Source organism: Carica papaya, chromosome 2 (genome assembly GCF_054855325.1).
Source record: "Carica papaya isolate Zhongbai chromosome 2, ASM5485532v1, whole genome shotgun sequence".
In the NCBI taxonomy this organism is placed as follows: Eukaryota; Viridiplantae; Streptophyta; class Magnoliopsida; order Brassicales; family Caricaceae; genus Carica; species Carica papaya.
The window spans coordinates 7,556,729-7,580,363 of record NC_142310.1 but is presented as its reverse complement, the minus strand read 5'-3'; the positions used below and the strand labels follow the sequence as shown (position 1 = coordinate 7,580,363).

Below are 23,635 nucleotides of genomic sequence, written 5' to 3'. Positions count from 1 at the left end.
ACCAAATCACTTTAGGTAGCACCATATTTATGCGCCCACAGCTCATAATTTCAGATAAGGTTCTTACAGGCATAAGTGCTGTACAAAGAGCTTTAGATCATGCCACTGGGGGTCCCATTTATGGGCACGCAAGAAGTTTCTCGTAGCTGATGTTAATTGTTAACTGGATCCAGAGAGCCAAGTAACTAAATATTTCCTAATTATATAAAATCAGGCATTTAAGATGAATTAAATACACGGAAAAATATGTAATTGTTAATTTCATTCAATTAAATTATTATTGCTTTACCACATTCAATCATACAACAAATACAAAATATACAAGGAGCTATAGTTATTAAGCGCTAAGAATTGAACAAAACTGATCAATAATATTTAGGGTGAACATCTCTAGCAGAAGCATTGAAGACGATATCCTCTTAAGTGGGTCTGCAAAGAGATAACTACACAAAACTAATGGGACCAAGATAGTAATACCCTTGATACTTCCATCCAAAGCTGCTTTATTTACTCAGTTATTATCTATTATTGGACAAATAGGTATAATGCTACTCCAGAGTAAAAATATCACGAAAAGATATATCCACAGGTACAATAATGAACCAATTATAACAAACTTGTCGACCATTTGGTATAGAGAGTGGTGCCATTTACACAATTGAGATTTCAATCAACAAGAGCTATTCACCAAATGCCAAAAGTGGGTATGATACAATGTTGGCATCAATGCCTCTTTGTGTGTCAGTGAGGAAAAAATGAGATGCATTGCATTTTCTAGAGATCGACTTTTTAAGGGCCCATTTGCATTCAAGTTGTCTGAAGAAAAACCAAAACCAACTGAACTTATCCTCTTGAAGCAGCAATGCCCCCAACTGCATTTTCTGTGTCTCCTATAAGTTCATGAACTCTGTATGCAATATCTGTAAGTACAAACAATCAAAATCGCCTATCCTTTTCAACATACTGTTAACGTGAATTGAGTGGAAGCGTTGGCAATCCTTTGGCATGTTGGCTCTCCATTTCAAGAAGCATCAGTGACTTCTGCCTCTGATACTTGTTTCTCTTTGCAGAGACTACTGACAAGAAATTGAATGGAATTAAATTTAAGGTTCGGCAGAGAAATAGATGATAACAAAATATCTGCATAGCAGCTAAATCACAAGAAACTTTTAAGTACATTGTTCACTAAACTCAGCACTGAAACCTCCATGACTTTTTTTTTTTTTTCTGAAAAGCAAGAAAATAAATTGTGGAATTTATAACATCAATCACCACCAGTTTTAGAAAGAACTGCTGTTATTATATTAATCTCAGTTTCATGCTTACCATCTATTAACATATTGGCTTACGAATTAACATATCAACCTTGATTCCAGTGTTCAGATTTTGAATTTTATAAGTAGCATGTAATTATGTCCTATAATAGATGCTATAACAGGTGACAAGCAGGATAGACTGGTACTGTAAAAGATATTTTCAGACTGATGAAAAAATGAATTAGAGAACAAGCCATGACTTTCTTTAGAATTATACTTACACATCAAGTCTTGAGGAAGACCAAAGTCATAGTCATTTTTACTCCGCCTGATACAGCAGAAATATACCAATAACAGTACCAGAAGGAGAACCACAACACATGACAGGGCTATTGCAACTTTACCGCCAGTAGATAAATGGCCATTTTCCCAAAAAACAGGGCACGACGGCAAAGAAGGTACACCACACAAACCTTTGTTTCCGGAGAGACTGCAAAATATAAATGATTGCTAATTTCATGAGCAAATAACATAAAGAGCTCACATGTCAGAAAGAGCAAGCAAACTAACTCTTTTAAGCTGCCACACAACTCAAAAGCAGCTGATAATAATTAAAAAAGAGATAATGACAATAGTTGTTGTTATTTCGCTTTTGCAGAATTATAACATGTTTTGTACAAATCATGATTGTCCATTATATTTGGTGCTCCTATAAGTAACTTCGACATTATAAGACTTCAACTAGAATTTGACCAGAACTTTTAAGTCTAGCTTCAACAAAATTTCAGAGATGTTTTAACTTCAAGAAATTAAGCTTGCAAAACTTAATCTAAAAGAAGCTCCTAAATAGCTCTTAGAAGTCATTACCCGGTCTCTGTGTGTGTGTTTATAAACTCAGTTTGACGGGAGGCCATTACAAATCTCGGGCGCTTCAGTTAACAGACCACTGTCTGCAACAAGATCTTTAACTTGGGTGAAACAAAAATGATTACGAAGGTCTGAATATCACAGTTTTAATGTTATTGTTACCATTCCTTAATTGATGGTGGCCTGATGTCTCAAGGATGTATATGAAATGTGAAGAAAATTGAGAGAAAATATTCTTCTTTTTTGATGAATGATTTCCACACACATATATATAAGTCTACTACCCTAACAACCTAACAAATTCTGGAGAGAAACCTAATAAAATTCTGTTTCTAAGGACAAATTTGTTGGTGATTCCCTCCATTTACAGCACATAACAGCTGTAAATGGTTCCTCTATTTACAGCACATAACAGTTGTAAATAACTATTTTTAATCCTAATTTATTCTTCTAATTATTATATTTTCTACACTTTCCCTCAATCTAGTTTACGTATATGTTGAGTAAACCTATATTGGATATTATGTCATCAAAGGTTCTCTTAGGAAGAGTTTTAGTTAGAATATCTGCGATCTGTTGATTGGTTGAAATATGCATTAGAGTTATAGTCCCATCTTCCAATTTTTTTCTAATGAAATGACCATCAATCTCCACATGTTTAGTTTTATCGTGATGTACTGGATTTTTTGCCATACTAATTGTTGATTGGTTGTCGCACCATACTTTCATAGGCATATTGTTGAGAACTTTTAATTTTTCAAGTATTCTCTTCAACCATACACCTTCACAAATACCATGAGTGAGTGCTCTAAATTCAGATTCTGTACTGCTGCGAGACACAACAGACTATTTCTTACTTCTCCAGGTAACCAGATTACTCCAAACATAGGTACAACATCCTGATGTAGATCTCCTGTCGTTTGTAAAACCTGCCCAATCCGCATCCGTATAAATTTCAACACCCCTTCTGTCTGTTTTTTGAAAGAATAAATCTTGTCCTGGAGTTTTCTTGAGATACCTCATAATCCAATACACAGCACTCATGTGATCTTCTGTTGGCTGATGCATGAACTGACTTACTATACTTACTGCAAAACTGATGTCTGGTCTTGTGTGAGCCAAGTAAATAAGTTTTCCAACAAGTCTTTGGTATCTCCCTTTGTCAACCATTTTATTACTGATTCTGGATCTAACTTTGGTGACTGAGTTCATAGGGGTGTCAGCAGGCTTGCTTCCTAGCATCCCAGTCTCCTTTAGGAGATTCAGAATGTACTTTCGTTGAGAAACTGAAATCTCTTTTTTTGATCTAGCTACTTCCATATCGAGGAAGTACTTTAGTGCTCCAAGATCTTTTATTTCAAATTCTTTAGACAAGAATTCTTTAAGTTTCTGAATCTCCTCAAAGTGATCCCCCGTAAGAATGATATCATCAACATATACAATCAAAATAGCCTTTTTACCTGATATACAATGTTTGACGAACAATGTATGATCGGATTGACATTGTTCATATCCTTTATATTTTACAGCTCTTGTGAATCTGTCAAACCATACTCTTAGAGATTGTTTTAGGCCATAAAGTGATTTCTTCAATTTATACACTTTCTGAGAGTTGTCAGTTAATTCGAACCCTGATGGTATATTCATATACACTTCTTCTTCCAAATCGCCATTAAGGAATGCATTCTTTACATCTAGTAGATACAGTGGCCAGTCAAGATTAGATGCAAGTGAGAGGAGTACCCGAATAGTATTGTGCTTGGCAACTGGTGCAAACGTCTCCTGATAATCTATACATATGATTGTGTATAGCCTTTGGCTACCAGGCGGGCCTTAAGCCTGTTCACACTCCCATCTGGATTATATTTAGTTGTAAAAACTCATTTGCATCCCACTTGACGTTTTCCTGGAGGAAGATCAATCAGTTCCCATGTCTCATTCTTTTCAAGTGCCCTGATCTCATCTAGGACAGCTAACATCCATTCTGGAATTTTCAAGGCCTCATGTATTGTTCTGGGTTCAGGTGAACTGCTGTCTATCCTGCTCACAAAAGCATGATGTTCCGAGAATAATTTGTCCAATGAAACATAGTCCTGTATAGGATATTTGGTGTATGTTCGAGTGTCATTCCTCAAAGCAATAGGAATATCAGAATCAACGGAATCAAGAGTTAGTACAGAGATTACGTTACCTGGATCAGTGGGGAATTCATTGCAGTGCTTGGATGATTCGGGTGCTTTTTCTTTGTTTCTTATTGTATAGACACGTAACTCACTCGTTGCAAGTAATGTGCTTTCTATAATAGGTTTTGGTTCTGATTTCTTTTGTGAGGTTTCGGGTTCAATCTCCAAGTAAGGTTTGTCTTGATGATGGATTTTGTGGGTAGAGAGGTGGTACACACACATCCCACAATTGATATTCCTGAGTGAATGTCTCCCCCTAAATATCAGTGGTGGGATAAAATAGTTGATTTTCAAAAAAGATGACGTCTATGGTATTATAAAATCGGCGGGTTTTCGGAACTAGACATTTGTATCCTTTTTTATTTGCTGAGTACCCAACAAACATACACTTTATTGCTCTTGGATCTAATTTTCTACGAAGATGTTTATGAATGTGGACATATGCTAAACACCCAAACACTTTAAGTGGCAAAGTGTTTAAGATGTGAGAATCAGGAAAGATTTTTGAGAGGATAGTGTATGATGATTGAAACTGTAGAATACGGGAGAGCATCCAATTAATCAAATAGGTATCTGTAAGGACAACCTCTCCCCAAAGATATTTTGGCATATGTGTGGTGAACATGAGAGATCTAGCGACCTCAAGAATATGTCTGTTTTTTCTTTCGGCTATATGCCGTTTTGCTGTGGAGTATGAACGCAGGAGGTTTGATGAATAATGCCATGTTCAGTAAAGTATTTTTCAAGAGTATTTTCAAAATATTCACAAGCATTGTCGGATTTCAATACTTGGATGGTAGTATGAAATTGGGTTCGAATCATTGTATGAAATTTTTTAAATAGGGATCCCACTTCAGATTTTTCCTTCATAAGGAATACCCAAGTAATTCTTGTATGGTCATCAATAAAAGATATACACCACCTAGTTCCGGAAACGTTGGAAACCCTGGAAGGGCCCCAAACATCACTGTGAATTAATGCAAATGGTTTAGATGGTTTATATGGTAGAGTATGGAATGAACTTCGAGTATGTTTAGAAAATTGGCAAACTTTACACTGTAATGAAACTGAATCTTTTCCTTTAAATAGTAGTGGAAATATCCTTTTTAAGTACATGAAGTTTGGATGTCCTAATCTATAGTGCCACAACATAATATCATGATCATTATTTTTGGAAATAGGAACAGAGTTTTCACATACTGCATTGTGAGCTTGTCTTTTAGAGGTGTTGACTTGAAACAAATATAATCCCGAGCTCATCCTAGCACTACCAATCATCCTCCCCGAGTCCAAATCCTGAAAATTACACATATTAAAGACAAATTTCGCAGCACATTTCAAATCTTCACATAGCTTGCTGACAGACAACAAATTACAATCCAAATTTGGAATATGGAAAACTGAACAGAGAGTCAAATTTGGAGACAAACTTACAGAGTCCATTCCTGCCACTTTTGAGAGAGAACCATCTGCAATTCTGATCGAAATATTTTCTTCACATCTTCTGTAATTTTGGAACATTGAGAAATCGCCACTCATATGATCAGATGCTCCAGAGTCTACCACCCACACTTGTCCTTTTTCTAAAAGAGCAGATAAACCATGAATATTACCTTTGTATGCCACAGAGGCAATGACCGGGTGAGATTTCTTGGACAAGATTTGTTTGAGGGCTTCCAACTATTCAGGAGTAAATGGGTCTTTTTCCATCTCATCAAAAATTACTTCCTCAGTCGTCACGTGATTTCCTCGAAGCTTGCTGAAGGTCTCTGCTTTTGACATTTTTCACTCACTCGAAGGTGGTTTCCAGTCACTTGGCTTGCCGTGAAGCTTCCAGCAACGTTCCCGAGTGTGCCCTAGCTTCCGACAGTGGTCGCACCAGGGCCTTGTCTTCTTCGTTCGACTGTCAATCGTTCGGGTTGTGAGAGCTGAAGAATTTTCAGTCTGGTGAGGTTGGTCATTCTCTCCCATCATGATCTTCCGACGACTCTCCTCGCGTCGAGCCTCAGAAAAAACTTCTCGAAGACTCAGCATGGGTTTGGTGCTCAGAATACGTCCCCGAATCGCGTCGAGATTTTTGTTTAGCCCTAGCAGGAATTTGAAGACTCGTTTTTCTTCCACAAAGACTTTGAAGTTTTTCGCGTCCTTGGGAAGTTCCAATGACGCTCTTCGAAGGCGTCCATCTGCTGCCAATTTCGACTAAGGATACTGTAATATTGGGTGACACTGAATTCTCCTTGTCGAGTGTCATGAAGAGTTGACTCGATTTCGAATATTACTGAGGTATTTTACTTGTTGGAGTAGAATTCCTGTGCTGCCTTCCAGATTTCATGAGCAGTTTTGTAGAGAAGGAAATTCTCTCCGATTTCAGGAGTCATTGAGGTAATGAGCTAGGACATGACCATACTGTCTTCGATCTCCCAGATTTGTGCATTTGCATTGGACGCTGGAGGAGGCATGAGCTCGCCACTGAGGTGCCCATAACGCCCCCTTCCGCGGATGAAGAGACGGACAGACGACGACCATTGAAGAAAGTTGCTGCCATCGAGTTTATGTCCTGTGATACAGGATGATGGTAGTTCACTCACAGCTCTGGTTGTTGCTGTGTGATGAGAAGAACCAGAGGAAACTTCTGGTGGAGAGGATGGAAGCTCACCCGAGACCATTTATTATTACGGCTCAGCAGGGTTTGATATCAATTTCTTTTTGGATCAAGTATTGCTCTGATACCATGAAGAAAATTGAGAGAAAATATTCTTCTTTTTTTATGAATGATTTCCACACATATATATACAAGTCTACTACTCTAACTTAACAAATTCTGGAGGGAAACCTAACAAAATTCTGTTTCTAAGGATAAATTTGTTGTAACAAATTTGTTGGTGATTCCCTCCATTTACAGCACATAACAGTTGTAAATAACCATTTTTAATCCTAATTTATTCTTCTAATTATTATATTTTCTACAAAATGAAGTTGTCAATTTTGATAGCCTGTTGAATTCTGTAATATGTCTGGTCTCTGGACAAAAACTGCTTAAAGCTTTCCATTTCTTCATCTATATTACATCTAGGTTCATGTGTGTGGACAAGGAAAGAGAGTTCCGTTATACTGCTTGAGTAAAACTAGTTGGACTGGATGACCAATTATCTCCAAAGTTAAATCCATACTCATTAAGTCATCTTACATTCAAAAGTGATTTTACACTTCATACGTGAACTCAAACACAAACAAGTTACAAAAGCCCCATAGTAATTAATAGGAGTGCAGTAAAAAAAAAAGTTTTGTACAGTTCTAAGGAGAAGAAGATTCTCAAGATTTGAGTCTATGAACATTGGCTCCAAACTCATTAAAACAGTAGGATGGTAGATTGTCCTAAAAGCTTAAATTTCAGAAAAAAAATCCCAACTTATTGTTTTATATCATATTCTTAAGGTTTATTCAAAAAATGGGGCAGGTTATTCACCTAAACCTTTTAAGAAAATACGAGCTTCAAAGATATGAGCACAGACATCTAAATTGTGACGTTTTGACTGTCAGGGAACCGTGGATAAAGCAAACTGGAAGCAAGCTTTATGGATGAATAATCTATGATAGGCAAAGGCAAGTAATTAAGACCATGGCAAGAGGATCCCAACATGGAAGTCTGCCTCATGGGACCCATAATGGGTTAACCCAATACCCAAATCCATAACTAATCAGATAAGGATGAGAGATTCAAAAATTGGATGACACTTTATTTGAAAAGGCAGACTTTTTCTTATCTTTTTTTCCCCTCTGCCTTATCATATCCTTAAAGAAAAAACCCTCACTTATTTGAAAACTTGGCTGTGAAGGAAACCATCTAACTTCATGGGTTATAACACTAGAAGCAAGAAGAAATCCTAATGGGAAAAGGAAACAAGTTTGGCATCAACAACTTTTGGTAAGTGCTAGTCAATCCTTAAATTTCTAGTTTGAGATCACTTTGGGAACAAAGTGATGCTTTTTTAATAGAATGCAACATATGAAGAACCAGCAAAAGGTAAGAATAGAACTGACTCTCTAACATGAAGGAGAACCGAGGTAACTGTTGTGTTATTGCCTGTTGGTTGGAACTAAGTGATGGTTAAAATTAAAGGAACCACAGATGTCCGTTATCTACAAGGTAAGATGCCTATACAAAATTCAGATGATGTTTGCATGTCTATTCTCTGATCCTGCCTTATAATTGGAAGAGAAAGTGAACAAACAGTAGAGAACAGGTTAAAACAAAAAAAAGGACCTAATAAACAAGTAATTGTTTGAAACCAGCTCTCTTACAAGTAGTTGTCAATTTGAAACAGCTTACAAAGTTTGATCAAATGATTTCTTTTTTAAGATAGCAGAAACTAACTCTTGAGACTTGAAACTGTAAAAAAATAGGACATAAGAAGATAAATTCATGATGTTCCAGATCAGATTGCATGGATGAAAAATAACTTAGATGGTGTTTAGGATTGCTCATTTTTTTCTTATATGCAGTTTCATGCACTTTGTTTTAATCTCTGTATTTGGTAAGATAAAAAATTAGGTACTTACTAGGTTCTTGAGAGTAACTAAATTAAATAATAAATTGAGCTGCTTTCCTATCATCTTAAACTTTAGAGTAATTGTACCATAATGAATTATTTCACAATTTCGATGCTCTTAATACCTAATGCACAGATGGCTACAATATCCAGGAATTGCTAAGGTTAAGCTTTCAGAAGAAATGGCAGCTCTTAATCAGAATCGGAATTCAAAGATAGTTATTTTAAGGAGCATAATGCAGAATAATGTGGACAAATTCATGTTCAAGAGGCGTTTATCAGCACAGACTCTTTTTACTTGGATATAGATAAATGTCAGTGATGGCTCGTTCCACTTTTCAAAATAAAGCCTTAAACAGAAACTTCATTTTTCCACTAATCACAGCATAAAGTCAATGCAACTGGAAAAAATAGACCATATAGAAAAATTTTCATAATGAGCATAACGAATAAACGGTAGAACTATTAAAGTCAGAAAAAATTTACTCAATAGCTCCACCGTGAACACCAACTGAATAAAGTTTCTCAGGTACCCTTCCTTCGAGTAAGTTATCATTCAAAATCCTGACATTATAAAGAATGTGTTAAGGACAAAGCATAAGACTGTAAGCATGAGCATATTAGCAGCCTGCAAGTGTAAACATCGGCATACCAAAAGGAAAAAGCAAGTGGTAAAAAACTCATCTGCAATTCCTAGAAGTACCATATAAATGATATGGATCTATGCTCCTAGTTTGCATTTACTACATTTATATTTAAATACAGAGAATCGATCAACTAGCTTCAACTTTGACTTTTGGACTCTGCACAAGTATCAATTTTAGGCCTTGTTTGTTGTATTTCTTGAGTTGCTTTTTTGAAGCAAATATTCGGTGATGTATTTCTTAGTTTCTTTTTTCAAAATTTTTCAATTGGAAAGAAATTTGACTACTTGGAAAGCAACTACATGGTTGCTTTCAACTTATAATTTTTCACAAAATTTGCTTACAACGAAGTAAAATCATTAATGTTTTAGTTGCTCAATAAATACGTATAATCTTTCCAAAATACTGATGTGGAATAATATTATACAAAAATATATTTCAACTTCTGAAAACAATAAAATACAATTATATATTAATTTAATTTCCATCATACGTTAAATATATTCTTACCAAATACAAATATCTTGGACATCACAATACTATGTTATCAAAAATAATTTACCAGACATGATTACTTAAGATGTTTCACAAAATGGCTTTTGCTCGTCTTAGAAATATCTTCATTGTGAAGTTGGTAGAGGGTAGTTTGATGACAGCTAAAATATGATATAGGCTACTATTAAATACTTTTACCAATGTCTTTACCAAGACTGTTATTGTAATCCTAAGCAATGGCGGCCAAATCTAGGAGGGTTTGGTTGAGTTTGCCTAAATGCTACAGACAAAAAATACAGGAAATCCCTTGCATTAAGAAGGAAGTCCTGGAGGTATTATCATCATGTAATGGTGACAAATACCCTAAGCAGCTTTTATTGGCTTCTTGAAGCATTTTGGGGTGTAATAGAAGTGAGATTATTGAACTATTTTGGGAATTCTTCTTGATAGGTAAATCTCCTAGGAGTTCGGATACAACTTTATTGGTCTTAGTTCCCTACAATTTGAGAGTGTTACGGATGTGCATGGCTTCAGGTTGATTAGTCTGGTGGTGCACAAATTCTTGATACTTCTCTTATGGCAAACAAAGTGGCGGACAGTGTCTTGAAAAATGGTGAATCTGGTATGCTCTACAAGCTTGAGATTGAGAAAGCTTATAACCATGTTTTGTCGTCTTTTCTTTCATTTCTCATGGAGAGAATGGAATTTAGTGAGAATGCAGAGCATGGACAGCAAGCTGTGACTGCTGCATTTATTGTGTGCTCGTTAATGGTGGCATGTTGGAGTTCTGCACTTCTTCTAGAAAATTAGGACAAGAGGAGCCTTCATTCCCTTTGCTGTTTACTTTAAGTCTGGAAACTTTCAACTGTATTATTATCAAAGTGAGGGAAGTGGATATTTTTGTGGTCCTCTTTGTTGGTTGGGAAGGGATTGTATGAAAGTATCTCATTTGATGTTCATAGATGACTCTTCTTTATTTCAAGCCAGATAAAGAAGTATTATTGAACTTTAAAAGGTATATTCCTCTGTTTCCTAGAAGTTTCTGAAGTTAATTGAGGAAAATCTAAATCTATTCCCCTGGGAATAGAGGACAAGAGCAAAAACTTTGCTAAAATTCCCCCAGGTGTAAATAAGCTTATTTTCCTATTACATATAATGGAATTCCTTTAGGTGTTAAGGTCAAAGAAAAGGAACTTTGGTGGTCGCCCAGCTTCTTCTGTGTATCGATGTCTCCCACCAGGCTAATCAATTTGATGAAAAGAGGCAGATCACCACTTTTCATGATCGTGTCTCCACCACTTTGTTTGCTATCAGACAAGCATAAAAAAATTGTCTAATACATATGGAAGCATGTTGCGTTTCCCCAACCATCAAACCACTACATGCCTCAATCTTTTACTGATCATTTTGCAGTCAAGTCATGCATTCTTCCCACCAGGCTAATCAATTTGGTGAAAAAAGGGAGAACACGAATAAGTAGATGTTTCTTCTGCACAAAAGACATGGAATCTCCTAATCATCTTCTTCTTTTGTTTCATGAGACTAGAAGATTATGGGATTCAAATCTGTCAATTCTACACCTTAACTAGATAATTTGTGGATATATCAAGGAAGAGCTTTAGTCATGGAGCGGATTACCACTTGTACAACAAAAGAAGATAATTTTCGTCATTCCACTTTTCTTTTTTTGATGTATCATCATTCCACTTTATACTTTTTGGGTTACTAGAAAGGAAAAAGTAGCAGAGCCTTTGACAATTCTGCCTCTTTTTTTCCTGAGATTAGAGATCACTAGATCATCATGGGTATTTCGCTTAAAATCACCCTATATTGACTTAATTTCCGTTAGAAGAGTGTAAATACTTTATTTTCTTTGTTCTTTTCTTTTTGTACCTGGGCTTGCAACCGTGTTGGTCTACTCTTAATATGCTCCTTTTTTCTTCTAAAAAAATGATACACTTGTTCAATGGCCAACCGTGCTTGTATGGCTTTTAAGTTCGGCTTGAGAAGTCAATGAAAGATATCTTGGAAAGAAACAGGAGGGATCAACATGCTGACAATGAAAGATATTGTGAATGATAGTGGCCTGAATCTAGGAAAGAATAAAGAGGAATCAACTTGCTTCTACAAGGTGGCATCAAGACTGGAGAAATAGTATAATAATCTTTGATAATAGTAGGACGAAGACTACTTCCACCAATATCCTATCCAAAAAGAAAAAGACTACTGCCATCAACATAGTTCAAGAAAGCAAAGCCTTGGAGAAGCAGGAGGAAGAGCTTGCGGAGTGACTTGTTGTAGGTTAATGTTTCACCAATATAAAACATTGGAAACACCAAAAGAATGGTAACTTCGCAAAGAAATGCAAATGAGGAAGACAGTGAGGAACAAGATGATCAAGATTGACTCATGATGACAAGAAACAAGATAGAGAAAACTTTGTTAGATAAACAGCAGGGAGGCTCTATTACCATGTAATTTTGTGAGATGGGTATTCTCTCTTGTATTGACCATGACTAATGAGAAGCATTTATGGTCACCTAAAGACATGATCAAGTAAAACTTTACATACACTACTACCATTGATGGAAGATAAAGTCAAACTATATCTTACCATTAGCTAAAGCCCCATGGTCTAAAACCTCAACATCAACTGCACGTGGAGTTAATTCGTTTGTCAATGTACTGAATCCACTCCTAGGAATTGATTTGTAACTTCTATCAATCATTATTGTTCAGTTTCTTCTGGGTATAAATGCACCAACTAGGAGTCTAATTCCGTTAAAATTTACAGACGAAGTTTTGGATCAATTAAATACATTGACTACAGCCAAGCCTACATTCAACTATTGGCATAAAAGATTGAAGCAAAAGGTAATCCAACAAAACTTCACTAACCTCATCCATGACTTTTTATGTCATTGCAAATTGTAAATTAAAATAATGTTAAGGGTATCATACATGGAGGTAAATAAAATTAAAATAAAAACACATGCACTAACTAAAATACTAAATATATTAATTATAAAGGCCAAAGTTTACTCATTATAGTTAATGGTTAGAAACCATTGTATGGGAGTAAAATGTAAAATTCCATCATTATCTGGAGAAAAAAAATTTAAAGTAATTCAAACAAAGAGTAAAAGAAAAGAATGTATACTACTTACACAAGATGCAAATTTGAAGACTCTAAACTTTCTGGTATGGACCCGGTGAACTGATTCCTCGACAAATCCCTACAAATAACAGAACCATAACAAAAATTAATGAGAGAATGGTCATATCTGCTTCTGATGGTTATTCCATCTCATTTAACAAGGAATCACATATTTATTTGGAACAGAATGTGTCACATGCAATGAAAATCAGCATAATATTTAATTAACAAGGTAAAAAGGTTGGTTCACATCTTACAGCCGGACAAGAGATTTCTGGCCAAGCCCTGATGGTAGAGTACCAGTCAAAGAGTTTGAACTTAAGTTCCTGTACAGGGAAAAAGGGATTTCTTATTGATTAAAAATCTACTTGTGAGCCCGCAGCAACTATGATTCTAAATATTTGCTAAAAATACAACGAGAAAACAGATAAAAAATTCTACAAATACCAAAAAAGGAATAAGTAGATGATGAATGACAAGAAAGATGGAAGGAAGCCAACTACTCGTTAAATGTAAGGCTTATATTTCATGATTATATCAAACAAGAGATATTTTAATTCATTCCTAAAAGCAGGCATGCGCAAATTAAAATTCCCATAGTTTGTATTTTCTATAAACTACACTGCATTAGTGTCAAAATATTAAAGGAGAATCAACAAGGAACAAGCACAATAATGTATGACTAGCAAGATGACAAACAAATGATACATTGGAAACATCTCAGCCATGGAATTCAAGTTGGTCATCAAGTCATTCTCACTTCGCATTAGATGGGATGCTGATAAAACATTGTTTTGTGAGAAGTAATGAAGTGTATTCTGAATTTTGATGGAAAGGTCGAGAGTGCGATTGGCTTGTAATATAAATACATAGACCACAGGTAACATCAAGAAAGAGTAATATGTTCTGGTCAAATGCACAAGACAGAAGAAGCAGAAGATAAATGTAGTTGGTATACTAAAACAGAGGTGACGCACGAATTAAATTTATAGTAAATGTTGTTTGTTGTACAAACTACTGAGGAAAAAAAACCATCAGCAATCAAATAAAAGTAAATTATTTAGCAATTCTCATTTGCATTAGATAGATGTTGATAAAAGATCACCTTGTGAGAGGTGATAAAGTATATAATAATTTTGTTCACAAAAGTGCTAACATCAGAATACTATTATCTGGTAATATTAAAAATGGAACATCAAATGGTGCAAAGAAAAAGTAATATGATTTTGGTTAAAAGGCATGGAGTAAGAAGAAGCAGCAAACAACATGGAAACCCATGAGAAAGATGGCAGCAGTAAGAGAAAGATAGGATAGCAATTATAGCAAACATGAAATTACTCTCCATTGAAATGTTGCACATGCAGCATACATTATGTTGGCAACTGATACTTACAGGCTAACCAAATTTGTGAGAAGGCCAATCTGGTCGCTAATAAACCCTTTCAGGCCTTGACTCCCAAGATCTCTGCAATAGAGTAAGTCATAAAAGTAACAAATCTTCTCCAGAAACACACTCACTGTTCACTAATTAAAGAAAAAACTAAAATGATACTGACATGTTCTTCCTGACATCTAATGATAAGGGATCATATGACCACAAAGCGAAAAATGTAAAAATGAACAATGCAATATTGTGCACTACATTCTTCTAAAAAAATTATGAACTATATTGATGCTTCAACAACTTTGTGTAAATTGAATACACAATGACCTTGATTAGAAAGGTAGCTCCCGGGAAAACAATGATGAATGTGATAGAGGATAAACAAATATAAGATCTATGATTCTAAAAACACTAAGAATTGTACCATAGACTGGATTTTTATTTTCTGTTCTAGTACATCAGCTAAGAGCTCTATCTAAATTTTGTAATGTCATCTATGTATTCAAGAACAAAAGCAACACTTACATTTGAAATATTATAAGTGCAGTTCCTTCCTTGTTTGGTTTGCATGTAACCCCTTCCCAAGCATCCCAGCTGGTAGGAGCACATGGGTCACCGTTCCAGCCCATTCTATCAGGAACGCGAAGTGAATCTTTCAATGCCCTCATGGCGTTCACTACAATAAATTCATATCACCATTCATCATATTTGAACTGAAAGCAACATCACTCGCAAAGTACCCGTTTTCTTTTTCCTTTCTCTTTTATAAGAATTACTATCATTTCCCATATTTCTAGGCTCTATTTGGTTCATGAAAATATTTTTTTAGTTTTCATTTCCTAAGTTTATCCGTGTTTATACATGGGTTTGTTCTTGAAAATATATAAGAGCGGCGTATTTGCGGAATAATGTAAACACAAACAAATAGTTTTCTGTAAAAACATAAAAAACAATATTTAAACATTTTTTAAACTATTTGCGGGGGGGTGTTTGAAATGAAATACATATAACTTCAGAAAATAAAAACTACAAAAATTCTTATGCGCCAGACAGGGCCTTAGTTTCTCTTTCCTTCAAATCATTAAGAGTGACTAGCCCATCGTAATTAGTCTATTTGAAGCCTCTCATCTTGAATTTGAAAAATTCACATGACTAAGATGTCGATTAATTTATAGTTTTGCTCCAATTACATAGATACATCATTTTCAGGTTTACTGTTTTGTTTTTTTTCTTAAGATGAATATCACTAAACAAGCTACCAAGATATTTATTAAAAGGTAGAAAAAACAAACAAATGCGGAAAATGTTAAATCTCTATGGCTTCCTATTGACAACACAACATACCTTGTTCAGGCACAGTCGACAAATCGGCAGGGACAATAGCGTAATTCTCCAGCCCACTGATCAAGGGCGCACCGGTGACCGGCACCAGCTTTACGGTCAAAGCAATACTGCTGAGATTCTTCACCGTATAATTCAAGCTGTAAGCCGCGAAGCTTCCGACCTCCTTGTATATGTCCACTCTACTCACAATCTCCTCATTCACTACCAACTGAAACACCCTAACCCCTTCCTTTTTCACGCTAGAATCAATCTCTGCGAAGTGGAACCATAGCAAGTAATCAAGCTTAGCATCCACCTCTAGCTCGTACTGCAATTCTCCAGTCGCCGTAACAGCCTTCTGATAAAGCTTCATCGGGAAGTAATTCGGCGGCTGATTCGCGCCCTTGATGACCTCCACTGTCGAAAGCGATCGGACCGTCGACGCCACACCCTTGGACCGGAAGTCAGCGTCGGACAACCAGGTCCGCCCAAAATCGTCGGTATCGTTGCTAAAGCCGGGGCCCCAGTGGGCTGACTCGGAGGAGAGCCTCCCGTAGTTGACTAAAATGACATCGCGGCCAGTCTCCGCAGCGGCGTAAGAGAGCGGGTCGACTTGCGTGATCTGGATGGAGCCAACTACAGGAGCATCAGTAGCGATGCTATAGAAGCAGAGGTCGAGCTCGCCATCATCAACGAAGGCAAAGAGATCGGAATAGGAGCCATCGCGAGCGAGGTCTTCGCCCCAAGGAGAGCGCCAGGAGAAGACGGAGGTACCTTCAACGGAGGCGTCGAAGGAGGGAGTATGTGACCTGCCATCGTAGTTATCGTAGACGGTAAAAGTACGGATGTAGTAACGGCCATCAGGAAGAGGGACAACGTAGCAGTTCTTCTTGCCGGAAGAGAGAGGGAAGTAACGGAGCGTCTTCTCGGGAACATGAGAGAAGCGTAACGGCTCGGAAACAACCGCAGTGGCTCCGCCGGTGAAGTAGCGGTCAGGAAGCCAGGTAATGTTGAAAGGATCGGTGGAGGGGACCAAGCCGCCGCAGTCTATGTAGAGAGAGGTGTCTGCATTATTTAGAAATTGAAAATGAGATGAGAATGAGAAAATGAAAAACGAAAAGAAAAATGGAAATGCAGTGAGTTAGTGACTGTTGATTGATTAGAAAGAGCAGAAGGTGCTGCTTACTGAAGGGGAAGGAGAAAGAGAAGAGAGGAAAGAAGAGAAGGAGAGAGAAGAAGAAGGAGAGAGAGAGAGGAGACATGGCGTTTTTTGTGGTTGTTGGGTAATGGTTTGGACACCGGACAAGAAATGAGTAAAAGTAAGTAAGAGAGTGAGAGAGCGAGTAGCAGAAGAAAAGTAAAGAAAGTAAAGAAGGCGAAATTAGCGGGGGGAAGGATTTGGGCGGGTGGCGACTGTTAGTATTTAGGTGGTTTTAATAAATGATTTTTAAAAAAAAATTAAATAATATAATTAATTTACATATATCTCTTAACACATACGATTATTTTAAATATAATTAAAAAAAATTACATTATAAAGATTCATAAAAATTTCAAAAACAGTATTGATTTACTCTTAACTATATCAAATTAATATTTGGAAATGGAATTGTTAAAAGGCAATAAGATTGTGAGATCTCCATTAATTAGTAAACCGGCAATTTATTGAGAGTAAAAAAGATCAATTTAAAAATTTTAGATAAAAAATAAGGGTAAAATTTGACAGGTTCATGAAATTCTTCTTTATATTAAAAAGTCAAAATCACTATTTTTCTTTTGAGCAACTACTACCTTTTAATTTTTAAGGCAAGATAAAACAAATACAATGTTAAATATACCCACAACAATGGAATCTACTCTTTCAACACTAGTCATGAGCATGTGTAGCAATCAAGGACTGCAATGCACGTTAATAGGAAAGGCTCCTGCAAATGATCTAACCAACAATAGTATAAGGCTTCTAAATGATAATAATCTAAGTCATTGATAAATTTATAATTTTATAATTGTTGAATAGTTTTCTTGTTATGTACAAATATATTAATGTTAAACACTCGTATAATCTCTACGTAAAAGAATGAAACCTTATTTTAGTTTTCAAAAAAAAAAAAAACTAAAGGTAGTAAGAGAAATAAATTATATTTTTATTTAAAATTTAACTATTTTAAAATATATTAAAGACAAAAACTACAAGATTATTAGCATTTTACTTTAAATTTTTTAATGATTAAAATCAAATCTAATTTTTTTTTTTTAAAACGTCAGTTGAATTCTCATAATAATTTTTTTTTATACTAAACAGATAATAATACAAACACAAAAATAACTATAAACTAGTATTTAAAAGTAGTGAGAAGAACAGTGAAAAAAATTACTTGTTGAATTCTTGATATACACATTTATGTGTGTGTGTGTTTGTTTGTGTGTTTATATATACATATATGTATCGCTGTTTGGACAAATGGGTTTCTCATGACATTGTCACGGATTTAATCATTCAAATAATATATTTATCCATATCCAACTTCTTCTCTATTGATACTTATTTTAGAGGATGGATGATATTTTTTTATATGTTTAAATAAAATTATATATTTTTTATTAAAAATGTATATATTATAATTAATTAATAAAATATATTATTTTACCTTAAAATATATTATTTTTATTTATTTATCACATATGGGTTCACAATTTACAAAAATATATTATTTATACTGGATTTTTTTTTTAATTTCTCCCATCACTTCTGGGCTCATAAAATTTTTATCATTCAGCAATTACGATACTTCCTCCCTCTCAAATAAAATATCAACAAAAAAAATAAAGTGTAACAAGTTTTTTTCATGGTTCACGTGGAAATTTAATGTATTTTTCTTTGATAACAATTATTTCGTACTATTTTATTATTCTCTTTTTATATAAGGTTAACTTTTTCTATTAATATTAACAATAACAAAATAAGCCACGATAATTACATGGTGGCAACTATAGCTACAATAAAGTTATAATTACTTAGTTGGTAAATTTGAATTATTTATTTATTTTTTTTGTTCATGTTTAAAATAAATTAAAATATAAATTTTATTATTTTATAAATATATTATAAATTATTGATCCGATTTATAATATTTAATTCAGTATATTTATAATTTAATTTATTAATTGAATGGTAATAATTAATTAAGTTTTGTCCAAATCAACTATTATGAAATATATACTTTGTGAGAACTAAATCTTTTAATTCACAGCTAATACAACTTAGTAACTTACTTATTCTGTTTATAAAAAAAAAAAATGTGTTTAATTAATCCTTTAAAATTTAGAGGTAATGCATTAAATGGTTTTTTGTCTGTAGCAGAGGCTTTCACCCGTGACATGCAGCCGTTAACGTTATTAGTCCGTTTTCGGAAATTTAAAAGTAAGGAATATTAATTATTCCAGTCATGAGTCACCCATTTAAATAGAGAAAATTATCAACTTTTAATTTATTGTTTTAGTTTTAAGTTTTCATTAGACTTAAAACTTAGTAATTAGAATTGATTTAATTAATGTTTTTTCATAGTTTTTTTATATATCAAAATAGCTTTTACCAAATAAGATAGCAAATTTTAGTGTTGAATTTTGTCCAAATTTTAATTTTATATAATAAAAGTGTTATTTAATTCTACAATACTTCAATTTTATAATTTAAGTTAGACATTTTATGATTCTTTATTTAACAAATAAGCGTGCAATCAGTTAGTATAAAATAAAAATATCAATATTTTAAATTAGTTTATGTGTGTTACGATCCGGAACTTAAAAGAAAATAAAATCATGAATTAAATGCGGAAGCGAAACAATAGAGTTTATAGTGTACATTTATTATATAATAATTTAAAATGCTCAATAGGGTTACGGGAATGACAATTCTAAAAGAAATTACGAAAATCAAGAAAATAAATAAAACACTAATAATTGAGAATTTTATGACGATCTTCATTAACTTTTAAAGAGAGTCCGGGTGGTGAACCATTCACAACCCTCTTATTGATCAGGATATGAGTTTTGGTGCTCTTGATATGAAATAGTTAATGAAATAGTGAGCTACACTAGCCCAATAAGAATATCACACTACTCATCAATACAGAAACTGAAGGTTGGTAAAAATCATAAAAATAACAAATAGAGCTATTAATTTAAGTAAATTCATTTCATAAGGAAAAATAATTTATTGCATATATTTACTGTTGCGATATTTTCAAAATCGACCTATAGAGATACAATAATTCAAATGATATTCAAATCTCATTTTTAATTGAGCAATAACAACCACTTTCTCTTTTTATTTGCCTATTGGTATCTTTGGGGGCCCATAAGGAAGTCCTACTACACGTGAACCAACATTTAACATTATCAATTAACCGACCGTCCCCATACTCCGTTTGGTATGAGTGCCAAAAATACTATCCCTCAATACTCCGTCCGGTATGAGTGTGAACCAGACCGTCTTCATACCCCATCCAATATGAGGCAACATTCCCAGTATAGTTCCTTATATACCCGGTCAATCCACCATCTCCCGCAATATCCAGTGAGGTTACCATTCATTAAATTATATGACCAATCAATTTTTTGTTTACATATTAATTACTAATTTCACAAATCAACCGTAAATCATATATATATTAAGGAAGTACAATTGAATTAATTAACCATACTAGTACGTCATTATGTATTTAAAGATGTAAATGCAATAATCAGTTACACATGACAACAAATAAATGATTAACCAGTTTTGGCTCCATTGGTAACTTATAATTATTCTCAAGATTTTCTAAATTAAACAAAATATCATATTATCGATTATTAAGTTTCAATTCCATAACAGAGAATAAGATGAGCGATTCTTACCCGAATCGATATCTGAAATATTAAACTTTCTACTCCACCTACTGGTGATTCCAGATTTCTTGAATTTTTTATGCGGAGATTAAAATACGCTTATGTACCTAAAAATATCATAAAAAAACTCAAAATCAGTGTTAAAAATCTTTTCTGACCAATTTTGGAATTTTGGCACGGCGACACCGCCATGCTTCAACAACGGTACCGCCAGCCACAGCAGTGGTTTGCCTCGGCCTAGCCATTTTCGGCCAGTTTTGACCGATTTCGGCTGGTTTTATACTAATCCCTGCGAGAAAACACGTTAGGGTGCATTGGTTGGCTGAAAAAAGTCAAAAAATAAAAACCTACCGGCGGCGAAATTTTTCGGTGCAGCGGCTCCGTCAGCTCAACATCGTGGTTGAGCGTTTTTTTTCGGTTAATCTATAAAAAATAGACAGTGAAAATAATGGTGGAAAAATCGCACGAAAAAGGAAATGGGAAGGGGTTCATTGGAGGCGGTTTTGAGTTTTATCTGCAGCAGCACCGCGAGACTTTGTCCGCAGTTTTCGGCTCATCTACCGTTCTTTTTCCTCCAATTCGGCCATGGGGGTACTTGAAATCAAATTCTAAACGGATAGGAGATTTTTACTTTTTTTAGCGGTCAGATGTGACTCTGACGCAGCGGAGGACGACGGTCGGCTCTATTCTCTGGCAACTGTTTCTCCTTCTCCGGCAAAAGGCTGGTGGCTAGGGTTTGGATTCGGTGTGATACGAGATATTTATACTTGTCTTACTTAAATATGAACAGTTCATCGCGTTTGATCTCGACCGTCCGATCACGTTTAAAGATGAAATAAATTTGTGTTGTTCGTCACGATTTGATTTCGACTATTTGATTGCATTTAAAGATGGAATGAATATGGACCATTCATCTTATTTAATCGTAACCGTTCGATCGCGCCTGAGGAGGGAATAGATTCAGACCGTCCACGCGCGTGGGAACGCTTCCGGACCGTCCGATCGCGGGTACGCGGATTGCTAGCGAGGCCTCCCACATGGCATCGAGTCAACGTGTCTTGTCACACAGTGCGCTCCTATTCATCGGGGCTGCTGATTGTGCAGTCCTACATAGTACAATTTTTTTAATTATGCTTTGACCCATAATTTTTTATTTTTCTTTCAAAAATACCATTCAGACCCAAAATTTTACCTTTTTCACAAAATTATTTTCAATTTCATCCTCAACCTATATTTTTTCCTAATTTTACATTAAATAAAAATTTATTAATTTCAAAATTATATTTTTATACATTTTTTAAAATTTTAAAATTAATTCCGGACCAAATTCAGGGCCCGAATATTACAATTTTCCCACCTTAAAAGAAATTTGGTCTCTCAAATTTGTCTCCCTCTTATTCAATCGAAGAGTTGGGGATACTGGGTTGTGAAGTCTGATTCTAGCTTCCATATGGCCTCTGTGTGTGTGTGATTATGTCATAGGAGCTTAACGAATAGAATTTTCCAGTTGCAAAATGCTCTGCTCTTTCGGTTCATAATGTTTACCGGTACCTCTTCATATGACAAATTCTATTGGAGTGAAAGGGGCTCGTGGGCCAAGATGTGAGAGGGGTTCGAATTGTACTTGCGTAACATGGACATATGAAACATATTATGAACTTTGGATAGTTCTGGAGGTAGTGTTAGTCTGTAGACGACGGTACCAATTCTGTCTAAGATAACAAATGACCAAATAAATTGGAGATTTAATTTTTTTCTCTTGCAAAACCTACTGATTTCCTTGAAAGGAATAATCTTAAGAAACACTTGATCACTTTTCTTAAATTTTAAATTCCTCCTCTGAGTGTTCGCATAACTCTTCTATCTACTCTGAGTTGTCTGGATGTTCTTATTTTCATTAACTATTTTGGCTGTAGTCTCCTCCACAAGATCTGAACCGAACAATTTTTTATCATCCACCTCTTCCCAAAGATCGTTGATCTGCATGGATGACTATATAATGCCTCGTATAGAGCTATGCTGATATTTGCTTGGTAGTTGTTATTATAGGCGAACTCTATTAAGGGTAAATAATCATCCCAATGGCCCTTGAAGTCAAGAACACAAGTTCGGAACATATCCTTTAGCGTACGGATCGACCATTCTGATTTTCCATCGGTTTAAGGGTAGAATATTGTATTAAGAGAGTTTCATTCCCATGGTTTGCTGAAAATTAGATCAGAACCGATAAGTGAACTTGGGGTCCCTGTCGGATACTATTGTCACTAGCACTTCATGTAACCTGACTATCTCACGGATATACATTCTTGTTAGTTTGTCCAAGGGGTCGGTCATCTTGATGGCCAAGAAGTAATAAGACTTAGTGAGCTGGTCAACAATTATCTAAATAGCATCATGTCCTGAGCGTACCCTAGGCAATCCTGTTATAAAATTCATTGTGATGTGTTCCCATTTTTACTCTAGAATCGATAATGGTTGAAGTAGCCCGCTTGTGCATTGATACTCTACCTTGACCTGCTGACACACTAGATACTTGAAAACAAAGTCGGCCAGCTCTCTTTTTATCTCGTTCTACCAAAATCGAGATCGCATATTTTGATACATCTTAGTGTTTCTGGGATACATGACAAACCTTTAGCTATGAGCCTCTGTTATGATGTCCCTTTTTTTAGCTTATTGTCACATGGAACACAAACCCTGTCCTTAAATATGAGCAACCCATAGGCAGAGACTCGAAATTCTAAATTGACTCCATGTTTTGCATATTTTCTGATGGCTGCTATAGTGGAATTGACAGATTGAACTTTCTTTATTCTCTAGATCAACTCAGGTTGAATAGTGAGGTAGGCTAAATATGTAACTCTCTTCAGGTCCTGAAGTTGTACCTGT

General features: G+C 35.1%; 1 protein-coding gene across 2 annotated transcripts; it reads right to left on the bottom strand.

The window, feature by feature from the left end:
- Positions 1 to 486: 486 nt before the first annotated feature.
- LOC110824007 (Di-glucose binding protein with Leucine-rich repeat domain-containing protein) lies at positions 487 to 17,231 on the bottom strand. 2 transcript variants are annotated; one of them, XM_088213062.1, is made up of 9 exons: positions 17,046 to 17,231; positions 15,881 to 16,924; positions 15,062 to 15,212; positions 14,546 to 14,617; positions 13,410 to 13,478; positions 13,163 to 13,231; positions 9,343 to 9,420; positions 1,538 to 1,746; positions 487 to 1,076 (listed from the first exon to the last, which is right to left on the bottom strand). In XM_088213062.1, the coding sequence occupies exons 1-9, from the start codon at positions 17,119 to 17,121 to the stop codon at positions 967 to 969; spliced, it is 1,878 nt and encodes a 625-aa protein (XP_088069188.1). In that variant the 5' UTR covers positions 17,122 to 17,231; the 3' UTR covers positions 487 to 966. The 2 variants fall into 2 exon arrangements, with proteins under 2 accessions (XP_088069188.1, XP_088069189.1); XM_088213063.1 differs by having other exon boundaries at positions 487 to 1,073; positions 17,046 to 17,229.
- Between the last annotated feature and the right edge of the window lie 6,404 nt (positions 17,232 to 23,635).